The 17,569-nt window shown below is 43.2% G+C and overlaps 1 protein-coding gene across 1 annotated transcript; it reads right to left on the reverse strand.

Annotated features, from left to right (window-relative positions):
* Window positions 1–6,195: 6,195 nt before the first annotated feature.
* LOC135540294 (TBC1 domain family member 10A-like) lies at window positions 6,196–17,467 on the reverse strand. Its single transcript, XM_064966868.1, has 9 exons — window positions 16,707–17,467; window positions 14,490–14,589; window positions 13,167–13,274; window positions 12,976–13,082; window positions 12,722–12,836; window positions 12,406–12,471; window positions 12,089–12,278; window positions 11,722–11,876; window positions 6,196–10,803 (listed from the first exon to the last, which is right to left on the reverse strand). The coding sequence occupies exons 1-9, from the start codon at window positions 16,886–16,888 to the stop codon at window positions 10,150–10,152; spliced, it is 1,677 nt and encodes a 558-aa protein (XP_064822940.1). The 5' UTR covers window positions 16,889–17,467; the 3' UTR covers window positions 6,196–10,149.
* Window positions 17,468–17,569: the final 102 nt, after the last annotated feature.

Genomic DNA, 17,569 nt, shown 5'->3' on the forward strand with positions numbered 1-17,569 from the left:
ATGTCATTACCCATGTTCACAAAATCTTTCCCCCCAGCGTGAGCAGCAACCTTCACAATAGCCAAAGCAGAAGGCAGCATCATAGCCTCCAAGATATCTAAAACCATAGTTCTATTACGAATAGGACTTCCACAAGCATTGTGAACCCACACCTGAGCCCCAGGGTAACTGATGATATTATTATTATTATGGTCATCTAAGCATGGACTCATCTCAGAACATTATTGCACAGCAGATTTATCATGACCTGGCACAATTAAACAGACTCATCTGGTTGGCTGGCTGGAATCACCCTACACTGTCTGAGACATCCTACTACATCACCCAGCCAAGACGGGTTGCATCACACTGCCTGGCAGGAGGGTTAATACTGATGCACTGCTGATGAATCATCCTAGTAACATGTGTTGAAATCCTCTGATGCAAAATGGAACAGGCATTACATATAATACACTTCAAGCTTAAATTGTTTTCTTAGGGTTTGGGGCCCAGAAAGTTCAGAAGTGAAGGATGAAGTCTGATTCCAGAGGAGATGGATGCACCAGTCCAGGGTGGAGCGGTGTGTTGAAAGTCAAGAGGTATCAAAGAGAAGCTACTGGAAGATCTACCACATCTCACACAGAAAAAAGGTCAAGAAGTGATCTTCAGGAGATGAACCACACAACAAACATCTTCAAGCATAATTCATTAGCCTGGTGCTGGGGTTAGTGCTGGGGTTGGGGGGGTCAGTGGTGGGGATTGCAATACTCTTCCTGTTTTTGCTACAAACTACGCTCTGGACAGGATCTGCATGCGTCCAAAATAAAATTATGTGTTGGGGGGTGGGGGGGGGGGCTGTTTCTCATACAGTACTGCATCCTTGCTTTGAAGTGGGAGTGGAAACAATATCATAGCCTAATGTCTCAGATAATTAGAAGTTACTAAAATAGTGTCAGTGTGTTAGTGTGAGGCTATGTGGTCCCATACCTGCTCAGAGAGCACAATGGTTTGTTGAGTGCCTTCCAACACAGAGGACATCCTTCCCATATAGTTGGCGGAGCTCGGCTCCGTACCAATCTGCTCCCACTGTTTGTAAAATAAACATGCCCCTGAACGCTAACCCACTACCCACTCTGTTTCCCCCGTCTGGCGGCCCCAATAATGCATCTGGCTGACCTTTAACCTAATCCTGTTTGAACCACACTTCCTGTCCAGTGCACATTGGATATGACTGTATGGAAATTTGTGGAGTGGCAGCCATTTACACGCCACTGAACAGGAGATTACAGACTAGTTCCTATTGTGGTGGTACACACAGGAGGGGGAAACCAAGCAGGACAGGAGACTCATCATGCAAAACAAAATCACCTTGGTTATGAATCACATCACAAACAGGAGTCACAGTCGAGTCAGGTCATATCATGGTTTCAAGCCAATAGGAAACCACAATGGCTCTTCAACTGGAATTCCACCACAGGTGGTTGGTGGCACCTTAATTGGGGAGAACGGGCCCGTGGTAATGATTGGAGCGAAATCAGTGGAATGGTAACAAATACGTATTTGATGTTTGATGCCATTTCTTTTCCTCCGTTACAGCCATTACTATGAGCGGTTCTCCTCTCTTAAGCCTCCAGTGATATTCGACCAACCGACTTACGTACTGTAGGCTATATCACAGAATTTAAAAAACAGAAACACAGTAGCATCACAACAACGACCAAGAAAAATACACATAATGCCTTCATAAAACAATCTAGTTTGCTTGGAAAAGGCTGCTCAAACAGACATGCAAAGCAGGTCTCCCTCCTCCCACCTACTCCACGCTATCTCTCTGGGAGCCCCTGAGTCCGTTTGTCCCACAGATGGGGGGGGGGGGGGACTAGATAAGCCAGTGGTCCCCCTCCATCAACACTGGAGTCCTGCCACAGAGGGTAGAGTTACACAGGCAGTCAAGGCAGGCAGTCCTCTGGGGCCCAGTGGGAATGGGCTGCATGGGGCTGGGTTAGTCAGGGGAGGCTAATCTGCTCCCGGCTGGACAGGCTGCTGATGCCCACCATCTGTTTCTGTTACTCATCACCCACCGACCAGGAACCACCAGGCACACACACAAGTAAACAAACACTGCCAGCAGAAATCCATTTAACAGCTAACTCACTACCTGCACAGGCCTCTTAATTACTTATAATCAGTGCCACCAAATAAGCAGAGTTCAGAAACCCTTTGCATTGGGTAAGCTCTTAAGATGGTGGGGTGATGAGAGTAGTGTGAGAAATGTGAATTCTACTGAATCTTCCCATCATTACTTTAAAGGAAAATTCCACCCAAAAACTATCTTTTGGTATTTGTTTCATTAGTCCATTGTTGACATAGTCCCAAAATGTATTGCTTGTTAGCAATCAAGTTTTCAAGATATGTAACTTTACAGAACTCATCCCCGTATGAGGCATTTTGCTTCATTTGATCCCAAATGTATCATACATGATGATTTTATGAAACGCAGCATCATATGATCCCAATTGTATCATACATGATGATTTTATGAAACGCAGCATCATATGATCCCAATTGTATCATAGATGATGATTTTATGAAACGCAGCATCATATGATCCCAAATGCATCATACATGATGATTTCTGTATTTTGAAAGTTACATATTTTGAAAACTTGATTGCTGACAAGCAAAACATTTTGAGACTATGTCAACAATGGACTAATTAAACGAATACCAAAAGATAATTTTTGGGTGGAGTTGTCCTTTAAGAATACTATTAGTATTGTCTTTTTGTTGTTGTATTATTATACATTTTACAGGAGGAACCACATGAGGAAAATCATGACTAGAATCAGGTAATTAGAATTTGATTATTTAAAAATCCAGTAAGCTACTGAGACAATCAAGCAAGACACTAACCTAACTTAGCCAAAGTTCATGAGTTTCAGGGTGAAAATGTGGGTGTCACTCATGGTTCATTTGCTTGACAAGACTCCACAGCCCTAATTGAGCATGCCTCTGGCACTGCTGAGCTGGAGGATGAGGTGGGTTAGAGGGGTCGGGGTAGAGGGGCTGTGTAAGATTAAATGAAATGCCTCAACGCTCTGGATTGTGACAGCCTATGAAGGGCACACAGGTGTACAGCACTTACCCCCACATTACCCCCACACACCCATCATCTCTTTCTGCTCAGTGTCCTGTGGGCTTAGCACCAAGCGGGTGATTAGCACAGACATTTAGTACGCTTCACTCATTTTTACACCATTTACCCGCACTTTACTGAATCTCACAAGGCACACATAGGCTCTATTGTTCATCAGATAAGAGTCTACTGATTGGCAGGCTGAGTTTAGTTCTCAGACTATTTAATCGCTTTAGTTTACTTGTCTATAGCCACGGGCCGTATGTCAAATGGGGGTAACTGGAGTAAAGACCATGATGACGTTCTAAGTATTTCAGTTCACTTTAAACATACCCTTGGGCATTCTTGCTTGTTATCATAAGTTACATTTACCACCTTAGAATTAACTATATACTTAGACCCCATATAAGAGGATTATAATAACATGGAAATATAGAATAGGTGCCAAAATTACAGTCCCACATGTTTTCAAGAGCCTCTACTCAGGAGGCGATATTGTGCCGTATTGGGGCCCACAGGCAAAACCCAAGACTGAAAACATTAACAGACATAATAATAACATTGTTTAACGGCAGCCTCTGTTTGGAATGGTTGGGAATGCGTGAGTGTGGGGGATATTTACAAGGGTACCTGAGACACGCAATGTCTGGATAGAGTAAGGGTCTGGAAGTAAGTGCAGTGTAAGCACAACTTTCCACTGTACATACAGTATGTAAACATAGACATATGGTGTATAACCAATGTAATACCAAATGTTGTACAGAGGCTGATACAGGTAACTACGTCCTGATATGGAAGGAATGACATCAACGTGTAGAGCTTCCCTTTTGACAGTTGAAGATGAGAACTCCAAATGGAAAAACACTGGGATGATTCAATGAACAGACCTGAATGAACCCCTTGCTGAGTGAGGCTCCTCACACAACCACTCATGTTTTCCCTGGGTGAGATGAATTACATTTTTACTTCACCCTGCATTGAAAGCATATTACAAGGTCTCCATACATATGTTTGACCTCTGCCATTTCATTTAACCTGAGTCAACCTGCTATGCTCTATCAAACATGGGAATCGGATACCTCAGAAACACAGGTGCCTTTTGCTTTGCACTATGCCAAGCCCCTGTTCCTGAACACATAGAGCCATGGGAGATGGGAGAAAGTCACCCGCATCGCATGAATCAGCCACTATGACAGGGGTCTGTTCGGTCGAAAGATCACACAGAGGATCACAAGTCTCTCTTTTACTGCTCCTTCTCCCTAGTTCTATTAGCAGATGACAAGAAAGGACGGATGGATTTCTAAAAGCGTATATTTCCGTTGATGAGGAGATAAATCTGATCATTGCTGGAGAGTGGAGAAGAGCACAGAAAGGGTCTTCTTGATGTCCCCTTTGAGATGTAAATGACACTGAAAGAGGAGCAGGTGTCCACTGCTGAGAGGGAGTGTGTGAGTTGGTGGAGAGGTGGGTGCACGGATTCCTAAACTATTAACAAACATACCTCTAGCAGGTTAGACCACAAATCAAGAGCAAGAGGCAATACAAACGAGACCATTAACAAATCTTGGTACTCTTCAGCAAGGTTACACAAGGCTGCATGCAACCAACCAAACAGACAAGATCAAACTGTTGGGAAATCATGCACAATAGTGTACTCAGTATTTTCAAAGATTTGGCCAATCAGTGCCAAATAAAACAATGGCATACAAGTAATTCAAGTTCTTTGGTAACTTCTAAATCTTGACTTGCATTTATTAGTTCATTTTTCACAGAAAAAGACCAATACAAATGGTTAAAATGATTATTGTTAACTGACCTCGGGAACTTGCCTGCTGCTCGGAGACACCGGTAGTTTACCTAATTGTTTGACCTTCGATTGTTTTTTTTCGGGGTGCAAATGTAGCAACTTGCGTTGAACTTGTTTGTCAAAGGGGAAAAGTGTTGCTATTCACTCCAATTATCTCACAAAACAGAAAATTGTGAAAAACAAAACCGCCTGTAAGCAGTCACCTTGGATGACCTCACCTTGAGTAGGTACCACCGTCGCCGAAAAGAGGAACGGCAAAAAGAAATGAGCAGAGGTCCAATATTTCCTTAATTGTGTTTAAAAAATATTTTTAAAACTATTGTCACACGTGTTGTTTTACATGGCGTTTTAGCAGACTTTTTTCTTCAAAACATTTAGAATCACAAATGTGGAAGACAAGTAGGGTCTTTTACAGCTCTACTGCGCCCTCTGCTGCTATAAAGTAAACTCACACCACCAAGCTACTTTATTAGTAGGCTTTTGCCTATTTTGCCTATACAAAATAATAACACATTTCCAATACGCAAACGCAATGTCAGCTGTTGTTGATCAAAGTGATTTTATTTGTAAAATCAAAAATGACAATATGAAACAACTTTGAGATAAATACATATTTGTTGATAGTTGACATCTTTAAACATCTGCTATCTGAGCAGCTAACCGATCGCTGCAGCTGTACACAGTCCATCGGTAAATAGCCCACCCAATTTACCTACCTCATCCCCATATGGTTATTTATTTATTTACTTTTCTGCTCTTTTGAACACCAGTATCTCTACCTGCACATGACCATCTAATCATTTATCACTCCAGTGTTAATCTGCAAAACTGTAATTATTCACCTACCTCCTCATGCCTTTTGCACACAATGTATATAGACTCTTAAAAAAAACAATGATACTGTGTTATTGACTTGTTTGCTGTTTACTCCATGTGTAACTCCATGTGTTGTTGTCTGTTCACACTGCTATGCTTTATCTTGGCCAGGTCGCAGTTGTAAATGAGAACTTGTTCTCAACTAGCCTACCTGGTTAAATAAAGGTGAAATAAAAAATAAATTAAAACATAGAAATACCAAAGGCCTCTCTGAATAAAAAAATTAAAAACATTGTGCTGAGAAGACATTAATATTTCTAGGGAAGAAAGCATTGCATATGTTTGCTTTTTAAACTGTAAAGTTAGTGTCAAAATTGTCTAGCTAAAATATAGATTCAGTTTCTACCATGATTTATGGCAAATGGTGGATTATGATCATGAAATATGGATGTTTTTTTTTTACAAATTAGAAGACATTTTACAAATTAGTCTTATATACACATTTTAAGCATTAAATTAAACTAGAATAGCTACAAAATGGGAAATATGTGATACAGGCCACTATACACTTGGGTGGAGAAAGGCTATGTGGCTCCCGAGTGGCGCAGTGTTCTAAGCACTGCATCTCAGTGCTAGAGGCCTCACTATAGACCCTGGTTCGATTCCAGGCTGTATCACAACCGGCCATGATTGGGAGTCCCATATGGCAGCGCACAATTGGCCTAGCGTCATCCGGGTTAAGCCGTCATTGTAAATAAGAATTTGTTCTTAACGGTCTTGCCAGGTTAAATAAAAAATCAAATATGTTTTTGTTTACTTGACCTCCATTCACCTTTTATTGCTTTTTAGTGAGGTCTTAGAGATGACCTGTACAACAAACATGCAGCATTCAGTGGAATGATATATTGTAGCAATAATAAGTGTCGTCGATTACGTCTTAATCTCTACTGAATAATTTCCTATAGTGCCTACAACATAATAGTTAAAAACCTTTGACACATCTGACTGCAAACCTTGAGTTGCCTCTAAACTTGAATCACCAAAAAGGCTTTGGTCAACAGACTGTCCATTATTTTCCCAAAGCAAAGGCCTGATCTTTATCCCAACAGGCCTCATGATTTTCCCAAATGAATATAACATTTTTAAATGGAAAGGCTTCAACGTTATCCCAAAAGATGAAAACTCCAAGATATCCCAAAAGTATTCCCTTCGCCGGTATGCAACAAGTAAGGCTAAGCATCCATAGTAACAGGCAATGGATCAATCCAATGATCCTTATCACATTGTTATTTGGTTTTGATCACCATATATCTGGACCTGTCACTCAGTGTAGCAATAAGCTGATCCATGTCTTTACAGAGCCACACAAAATGACCAAAAGTATGTGGACACCTGATCCTCAAACATTTCATTACAAAATCACAGGCATGAATATGGAGTTGGTCCCCCCTTTGCTGCTATAACATCTTCCACTCTTCTGGGAAGGCTTTCCACTAGATGTTGGAACATTACTGCACGGACTTGCTTCCATTCTGCCACAAGAGCATAAGTGAGGTCGGGCACTGCTGTTGGGCGATTAGACCTGGCTCGCAGTCGGCATTCCAATTAGTCTCAAAGGTGTTCGATGGGGTTGAGGTCAGAGCTCTGTACAGGTCAGTCAAGTTCTTCCACACCGATCTCGACAAACCATTTTTGTATGGACCTCACTTTGTGCAAGGGGCACTGCCATTCTGAAACAGGAAGCCTTCCTCAAACTGTTGCCACAAAGTTGGAAGCAAAGAATTGTCTAGAATGTTCCGTTAAGATTTCCCTTCACTGGAACTAAGGGGCCTAGTCCCAATCATGAAAAACAGCACCAGATCATTATTCCTCCTCCACCAAACTTTACAGTTGGCACTATGCATTGGGGTAGGTAGCGTTCTCCTGGCATCCGCCAAACCCAGATTCGTCTGTTTGACTGCCAGATGGTGAAGCGTGATTCATCCCTCCAGAGAATGCGTTTCCACTGCTCCAGAGTCTAATGGCGGTGAGCTTTACACCACTCCAGGAGAGGCTTGGCATTGAGAATGGTGACCTTAGACTTGTGCGGCTGTGGAAACCCTGAAGCTCCTGACGAATCATTCTTGTGCTGACGTTGCTTCCAGAGGTAGTTTGGAACTCAGTAGTGAGTGTTGCAACCGAGGACAGACGATTTTTACGCGCTACATGCTTTAGCAGTCCCGTCCTGTGAGCTTGTGTGGCCTACCACTTCATGGCTGAGCAGTTGTTGCTCCTAGACATTTCCACTTCACAATAACAGCACTTACAGTTGACCAGGGCAGCTCGAGCAGGGCAGAAATTTGACCAACTAACTAGTTGGAAAGGTGGCTTCCCATGACGGCGCCATATTGAAAGTCACTGAGCTCTTCAGTAAGGCCATTCTGCTGCCAATGTATGTCTTTGGAGAGTGCATGGCTGTGTGCTCAATTTTATACACCTGTCAGCAACGGATGTGGTTGAAATGTCCGAATCCACACACGTCCACAAACACTATATATACACAAAAGTATCTAGCCTGCAAGGTCCACATCACCCAGCACCTGTGCAGAGGAGCAGAGGTTAGCACTATACAGCCGGGCCGTTCCACAAAGAGTGCCTTTTGCGTCCCATTGATATTTTAAGTAGAAATTGTGCACCAATATTGAATTTTAACAGTGTGTTATATTAAATGAAGTGCCCTTTAATAAAGACCACATAGATAATTAAATAAATTCAGCATTTTAACATGCTCCTCCGTGCACCGTCTGACTTCTAGGAAGATTTTTAACCAACTGAACCCTAACATTTTCACCATCATTGTAAAGTTATTTTGTTGCTTTGACAAAGTAATTTTGAAGATTCACAAGGGTATTTAAGATTAAATCACCAACCTTGTTACAGTCAACCTTGTTACTTTATTTGGCACTTAGTCTTTTTATTATTATTATTTAACCTCGAGAGGGTAAAAGTGAAAAAAGAAAAAAAAGTGCTTTTAATGACAATGTTAAAATTAGGTGAAATCAAATTAGGTTGACCAAGTTACACTTTCAAAAGGCACCGAATTGGTGGAACAATCCAGCTAACTGCTATGAAATATGAACATGCATGAATACTGTACATGTAGCATGCAAGACATACAAGACATATAGGCTTTTAAGAAACCCAAGGGCAGGAATGTGTCAAATCATTGTGAGGAATGTCCAGTCCTCTCTCCTTCTTGCATACCTTACATGAGTTAAATGCTACATAGTAACTGGAATTGCCTGGCACAGGGAGGCTTTGTGTCTGGTCTCTAGACATCAGGTCCATTACCACCTGGCAGGGACAATAGATAGCCACAGGGGTCGAAGATTTATACACAAGTTGTACAAGGCACATGTCATATGTCACCTTTTACTGTATAGTAAAACAAGCTTGCAAGTTCCTTTGAAAGTATGGAATTGACATGTGATGAGTGTAAATTCGAGACAAGAGTGCTCGGAGTTCCTTTTTAGGAAGGGGAAGTTAGCAGCTGGGATAACAGAATATACAGGAAAACACACCAAGACTGCTCTCTGGTGGTGAAGGATGGAAGCTCTTTACTTATCGATAAGGCCAACTGGGAATTTGACTCAACCAACCTGACTTGAAACAATATTTACCCAGGTCTTTCTTAAGCATTAATCAAAATGAAATGACAAGTGTTTATATTAAATTTAAAAAGTATCAATAGTAGTATAGCTTAGTTTTAAAAAAAGTTAATATTTCCAATTTCTATTACCTACAAACCACAGGTGGTTGGGAGCTTTGAATGAATATATATATATATATTTTTTATAAACACTCCCATTTTGTGCGAATGAAGGCAGTTTGATTTAATCAAATCTCTTGTTAAACCCTAGAATCAGATAGTCTATTAGGTGATGATTGTTTTATGTATACAACTACACAACCAATAAATCAATAGCATGTCCGTTGCACAAAGAACAGTATCTCCCTTGCACATCACTAACAGTCAGAGTGAAGAAGCATGAAGAGGTAACATAAGGATGAAAGTATTATAACACTTGGCAGTGATGCATTAGTGTATGCTGCTGACTGTGTGCTTGCTCTAGGCAATACGGTGTCTTAAAAGCAGGCAGAATAAAAATTATATGAAAAATATACAATTGTCGCTCATAGTTGGGCTGCAGTGACATTAGCCATGGTACACCCAGTTGCTGGTATATGGCTGAGCTGTGCTAGTGCCTGATAAAGAGACAGAGGGCTTGGTTGGCATGCAGAGGGCCTGAGAGTGAGTGAGCGAGTGAATGAGAACTGTCCAGGATAAAACAGGGGTTGTTCCAGTTCTTCTCTCACTCACCATCAGGCCCAGTTTCACACATGCAGTTCCACCTTCTGCCCACAGCAAGAGCTACAGGTATGTGTCCTGATGATCTGCCTCTGTGCTACTCAGGCTCTGTCTGGACATCTGGAGGGGCGACTCTTTGAGAAGAGACTGGTCGTTAAAAACTGGTTGGTCATTAAGGGCTGGTTGTTGGGGTAGGTGAGAGTCTTTAAGTGTGTTTGGGAGGGGTGTGTCATTGACGAGGGGCTTCTGTGCTGGTGAGTCTCTCAGAGTAGGCTGAGGATCTCTGAGTGGAAGCTGAGGATCTCTGAGTGGAAGCTGAGGATCTCTGAGTGGAAGCTGAGGATCTCTGAGTGGAAGCTGAGGATCTCTGAGTGGAAGCTGAGGATCTCTGAGTGGAAGCTTAGGGTCACCAGGTAAATTATAAGGGTTGAGGATCTCTGTGACAGGAGGAGGGGTTTTCTTAATGCTCTTCTTCTCCTCTTTGCCCTTCTTCTCTCCCTTCTGCAGCTGAGGGGCAGGCAGGGGCGACTCGACAATGATGGTGGGGTTCTGACGAAGGTCCTGGCGACTGGGAGGCTCCGAAGCCATGATAGCCCTGGCACCGTGCATTCTGGGAGGAGACTTCCAGTGCAGCTCACCGCGGTTCTTCCTCCAGCGCTTCAGCTGAACATGGTGCTCACTCTCAACGTCCCGCTCTGAGATGGGCACATCCAGAACCTGAGGGAGGAGAAGAAAGAGAGAGAGGTTACTGCTGGTCACTGATAGATTATAGGCATGCAGTACACTGGGAAACTTATGTACGAAAATACTCAATTGGTTTAGGCTATCTTGTAGGAAATGTGATTCAAAAAGTATAGTGCTAATGGCCAAGAGGAGAAAAGGTTTGTGAGGTGGTGAGACATTCCAGTCCTTATCTTAACCTTGTTAGTAAATGTCAAACTGCCTGAGGCTAAAGGAGCTTCATAGTCACTCACAGTGAGGATGGTCAACACTATCAGAGAGGCTATTGTCAAAGTGAAGAGACACCCACACAAAGCCAGGGAGGGACTAGACACTGACCAGTCAGAACTGTGAATCACTTTAACTTCCACTCTGAACTCTACATTTCCACTGTATTACTAGATTTCTGAACAGCCATTGTTCTCTTTAGCCAGGCACAGATGATATTTCCACTCTGGGTAAAATAGGGGTGTCATTCTAATCGCTATCTAACCGGACTCAGCAGCTAGATGTATTTCCGTGTGCTTGAAGACGATACTTCTCCGGTGTTTATTATTATGTAAGTCCTGTGTATCTCTATAGTTGTTGACTCCCTGCTAGTGAAGCCCTTACCTCCCCGGACGAGGAAGCCCTTACCTCCCCGGACGAGGAAGCCCTTACCGAGGAAGCCCTTACCTCCCCGGACGAGGAAGCCCTTACCTCCCCGGACGAGGAAGCCCTTACCTCCCCGGACGAGGAAGCCCTTACCTCCCCGGACAAAGAAGCCCTTACCTCCCCGGACGAGGAAGCCCTTACCTCCCCGGACGAGGAAGCCCTTACCTCCCCGGACGAGGAAGCCCTTACCTCCCCGGACGAGGAAGCCCTTACCTCCCTGGACGAGGAAGCCCTTACCTCCCCGGACGAGGAAGCCCTTACCTCCCTGACGAGGAAGCCCTCCTGCATGTAGCGTGGCTCTATGGCCCTCAGCAGCTCCATGGTCTCATACTGGCCCTGACACGCATTCAGCTTCTCACGGGTACCCAGCATGCACTTCAGCAGCACCAGGCCCACCCGGAAAATTATCTTCACACCTGGAGGAGGGGTAATAGGTCACACAGTCACTAACTGGACATGAGGGATGATTCCAGAGTTTAACATCCACAATTGCAAGCATCACTGGAACTTTACTGATTATCTCAATGGGTGATCAACAATAGTGCCGATCTCCAGTGTATAAATTGGAGGTTGTAACTGAATGAATCCAAGACAGATGTTTGTGTGGAAGTTTCTGCAACTAACGAACCGTCACAGAGGAACATGTCCCAGACACGGAGAACTGAGGCCCAGGGCAGGGTGCGGGAGAAGGCACACATGAACCACTCTGTCATGTAGAGAATGGGCTCTATTTTATGTTTCTCCAGGTGGCGGTAGGTTATGGGGGAGACACGCCGCGTCAAAGCATACAGGATCTCTCCATCCAACTGGATGGCCTCCTGCAGGGACAGAGGAGAGAGAAGTACGTAGTTTCATACTGACAGGAGAACAAAACACATCTTGTGTGGTCTACCTTACTCTATGGGCCTTATCTTGTAGTGCATCAGTGAAGGGTACATGTCTTACCAGCCCTGCACTGTAGTATCCAGGGAGGTACTTCTCACAAATTTGGACCAGCCCCCAGAATGCATCCTGTGGAAAAACATACAGATGATGGTGTTAGGAAATTGTGACTGGAACCATACCTTTAAAGGGAAACAAAACTAAAGCACAAAGTTACGGCAGGCTAGCTATAGGTGTAGCGTACATAAACAATTCCATTGTAACTAGGGTCACAAAAGGAAGGAAGCTGGTCGAGAGCAGTTTTCACTTAGCTAAACCACAGGTCAGGGAGTCATTGTGAGAGAACCACAGTTCAGAGCACAAGAGGCACAGGGCTCACCTCAGCAGGCATGTGCATGAGCAGCACAGCAGCAATGGGGGCCTGGGCTTGACAGTAGCCCTCCTCTGGCCTGTACAGCGTGTAAGCCTTCAGAACACGGAACAGGTCCTTCTGTCTGTGTGGGTAAACAAACACACACACAAACCCATGAACACAGCAATGAACACACACAAGGACAAAGGTCAGACAAGACTAAATGTCAAACATTAGTCCCTGAGTGAGGATAAACGATCCTATTGTGTGAGACAACTAACCCGTGGCCCCCTCGTGATACAAACATCTCATGGAAGGGGAACTGTCTGTGCAGGTCTTTCTCAATCACATCCAGCTCTTTTGGGTCTCCAGCCTGACTGTCCAGCTCCTGAAACAACACTAGGGAGAATCAACCTCAGTCCCACACAGGAAAAACAAACAGAGCGTGAGCAAGAGAAAGAACATAACCAACCTCGAACTTCCCCCGGTTCTGTTCCCTCTTCACTTTTCCTCCTGACAGGTAGAGCCAAGCACGGCCTCGCAGTGAGGGAGGGATTCCTTTCTGGCACCGCAGTCTCACCTGTTAAAGAGACAGAGAAATGTATTTATTACCAACCAAAGATTGTTCCAGTAAAAATCCAGCTGCACAAGAGAGTTGTTATACTAGAGCATTATAGAGTCAGTATCGTTGACTGAACTGGAGGGACCCCGTAATCATGGAAACGAAACAAGCCGTTGGACCTATACAATACTCTATGCGTTCAGTTGAATAACTCATTCACACTTCTACTCAGTCCATTTCTTTTTACAGAGATCATAAGCTACTGCCACTCTTTCCAGAAGAGTATGAACAGCCATTGGAGGAAGTCATGGAACAACAAAGTAGAGAAGGGGAAACAGAGACACTATGACTCCTGAGTGAACTCTGGGATCAACCAGCATAGCAGCCAGAGGAAACATTGCTTACTGATCATTTTTGTGTTTATTTAAGTGCGTGCACTTCAGTGCGTTTCATGTGGTAATACCCTTAACCAAGGCATACTTGAGTTTGCAGTGAGAACAAGCTAGTCGCTGTCAAACCTGCAATCTCCACCCTAACTTTGTTACAGGGATGGTCATGTGATGCTACCCCCACCCAGAGTCTTGCTCGGTCACGTGTTCCAACATGGAGTCGGTGAGGGAAATAAAGGGATGGGTTGTGTTATGCCCTGCTGCTGACTCATGGAATTGCGATTAGGCTGAAGTTTAATAGTTAACGTTAGACACACGGGTAGAACTGGCTAGGCAACTTGAGATGGAAAGCAACCGGCCTGAGAAGCCAAAGCCCTGAACAACCTCCATGAAGGAAACTATCCAAAGCTGTACACTTCTTCCAACCATTAAAGTTTACTGGGGAAGAAACATGTCAGTGTCTGACATTCAGGTTAATCACTGGCTTGTGTGAATTATTAGGGAACACAAACAGTGTTGTTGTTCTAACAGTAACTGTGCTGTAGCAGCCTTTACAATAAAGCCCAAACCCCCAACATGCCTGGACAGAGGATGGCATGGAAGCAATACTTAGATATACAAAACCTGAGCAGAGTGCTCTCAAGATGCAAGAACTAACTAGGCCCTGGTTGGCTAATAACATAATAAGGAGTTGCCACATACTGTGAAAGAACTTATTTAGGATCGTTTGAGGAGTAATTAAGAACACCAGATGGTAAGAGACAGTGTCACAACAGTCTAGACACGGCAACACATTAAGTTGTGTCAGCCCTATGAATGTTCCAACTCTCAGCAACTCTCTGACCTTTTTGTGTCTCTTGACCATCCATTTGTCCCAGTTGCTCAGCATGTCTAGCCACTTGACCTCTCGCTGCCTCAGCACCTCTGGAGGGACATCCTGAGCCCTGAGGGAGAGACAGAAGAACAAGGAGGAAGTGTTAGAACTTCCTAAATCTAAGCAAAATGATAGAATTCATTTTATAAAAATATGTTATAGCTTTCTAGAGTTTCAAATTGTTTTATAAAAAAAAAAGGTGTAGAACTAGAATGCAAATAAACAGGTTTTGAAGCATTAAAGATAAGAAATTCAGCGGGAGGAAAGGGTAAAACAGGTATCTGAGAGGCATTTGATTTTCCCTCTACGTACGCAGGCAGGGTGGGCCTTGTGCAGAACCAGAAAAGAGATTAGGTAATGCTATAATGTGGTAAGTTTGGCTCCATGCCTCCATCCAAGAAATGGAACTGAGCATGAGAAAATATATAGGCCTAACGTTTTCTTATAGCTTGGCTTGATGGCGCTCAAGCAGCATGTAATCATCAGCACAACCTTGCAATCATGGGATATAAGAAGTCTTCAAAGAGAGGCCTTTAAATTTGGACAACCCTCTTTCCTCTTAAAGCCAGAATCCTTAGTTGCTGCATCCACTTTTTGTCTTCTGAATGATTGATCTATACCCATTGATTGTTGAAGAATATAACATATAAATGCCTCATGTGCTCAGTTCAACTGTAGTACCTCATCAGAACACAAAATAGTTTACCAGAATGTTAGTAAACAAAGTCAAATGTAAACAAGAACTGTTTAGCTTCAAAGCCTGGTAAAAACAGAGCTATGGATACAAGGACTGGACATGATATCACATGTCTGGTCTATGAATTTGAGAGCGGTTACATTTCTCCAGACCCATTTCTTCCCTTTTCAGAAAAATGGGGGTGGGAAACTCTTTCCTATTGTTTCAATTAAGGATTCTAGCAGTAATTCTATTCACTCCAATCCCCGAAGCTAAGATACAAATATTTATCTTCCTACCACCTTACACAAATGAAAATAAATAGACTCTGCTGTACTTAAGTAGAATTTTGTTCATCACATAAAAATCTTAATTAAAAAAAAATCTTTGTCTCCCACTTCCTATAAAACCCTGAGCCAGAAGAGGCACTCCAACAATGGGGCACCAGAGATGTTGCACAAGGCCAGCCAACACTACAGAACACAGGAAGCTCCCAGACAGATAGTGCTTGCACAAATTTCACTCATTCCTTCCATTTGCAGTGTGCTACACTGCAGGGCATGGACATAAGCACAAGAACAAAGACTTCTCACAATTAGAGAGACTTACCTCTTGTTGCCTCTGGCAAAACCATAAAAGAGGAAATTGGAATAAAATACATAATATTGTTGACATATTAAATTATTTGGAAGGAGAAGGGTGCATTGAGAAAATCAATGTGTAATTGTACTCTAACTATGCATCCTAAGATTTAAACGTAATGTAAGCCTACTATTAAAAGAAAAGAGACAAGTCATTCATGAAAAACATGTGCTGAACCAAGTGTAAAAGGAAGAATGTGCTCAGGAAAACAAAGCCTGGTGTCCCTCCAATCATGACAGGGAGCATTTGAGTCCCCATGCTGTCAGCTGCATAGTCCAAAAGTTTATATGACGTCAGTGTCCATAAGGCATTGTGATTCAAAGACACCACAAAAGAGGGAGATGAACAGGAAAGGAGACTAAGATGATAAAGCTGGTCAGCGTCGCCCTTCACACCTAAAGGTTTATTCTTAGTTCCCCCTTTCAGGGTGTTCAGTTCTTATCATCCTAGGCAAGACCAAACACTGTATGTAAACAAACAATCAGGGGCCTTCCCAGAACTTCAGCACAGACCAGTGGCTTCAAGGGAGGGTCTTCTGCTTACTGAGACTTTATGCTAGTCCGCAGTTTGAGTAAATTGGTTCACACATCTTAAAACAGTACAGGGTATTTAAACAACTTAGTTAGAGAAATAAGTCACATTCGGTAAGAACAATGCGTTTATGCCAAGTACACCCCAAATGGCCCCATTCACATTAACTGGGAGGTTGATACTGGAGACATGCCTTTTTCCATATATAGTAGAGAAGAGACAACCCTTTAAAAACACACATTTGATGTAGTCACATTTCACACACCCAAGTAACTATAGGAGTGTGCAAGCTTACAAATTATATGGGGCAATGTGAGCAGAACACCAACGTTACTTACGATTCTTCTGAATACTGTTGCGCCCCTCCAATAAATCCATATTTATCAGTGTGCCTGTCGTTGGTAAAGCCGTTCATCTCGGAGTCTGAGCCAAGGGAGCTCTCGTCGTCCATATGACTGCTACTAATGGTCCTGATACTTCTCGAGTCGGCCGACTGGCGACCATTCTCTATTTTAGCCATGATTCTCTCAATAATACATCTATTTCTTTGGCACGGTCACAACCAACAGTATGTAACCAGGCGAACGTTTACAAACAAAACTAATGCCATGGCATGGAATACGTAGCTAGCTAACGATAGCTGTCAGGACTAGCTATCGTCTGGTATGTAGCTAGCTAATTCATCTAGTTATTAACAACAAAATTCGTAACTGAGCGAGCGAAATGTTAGTAAACACCGCACGTTATCCCGTGTGATGTTGACGTCCCAGCCTTTTCAGACAGTAACATCAGCTAGCTGCCGTGTGCGCGTTAATAATCGTAAACGAATCTGGCTAGCCTAGCTAGCTTGTAATGTGGCAATGAATTAGTTAGCTAGAAAGTTAGCCAGCTAGCTAACACAATTCACCACAAATGTGCATTTGTTGGTTATGTCATGTTGGTGAAGCAAGCTAAAAGACAGTTTGTGTCGTTCCTTCCTTCCTTCCTCCTGGTTCATGTATTCTGTTTCCTTGTCAAGGCAAGTTGAAAAGTTCGGATGTCCTGCCTGCGCTCTCATCTAGCGCAGTGGTTGCAACTTGCTTTCCCCATTGGTAGTCACATCAGCTGCCTCACTCTCTTGAACATCTGCTTACTCAATATTTTGAGCTGCATATCCCAGTTGCACACCATGACAGTATGCCCCCATTCAAAATACTGAACC

This window comes from Oncorhynchus masou, chromosome 1 (genome assembly GCF_036934945.1).
Source record: "Oncorhynchus masou masou isolate Uvic2021 chromosome 1, UVic_Omas_1.1, whole genome shotgun sequence".
NCBI lineage: Eukaryota > Metazoa > Chordata > Actinopteri > Salmoniformes > Salmonidae > Oncorhynchus > Oncorhynchus masou.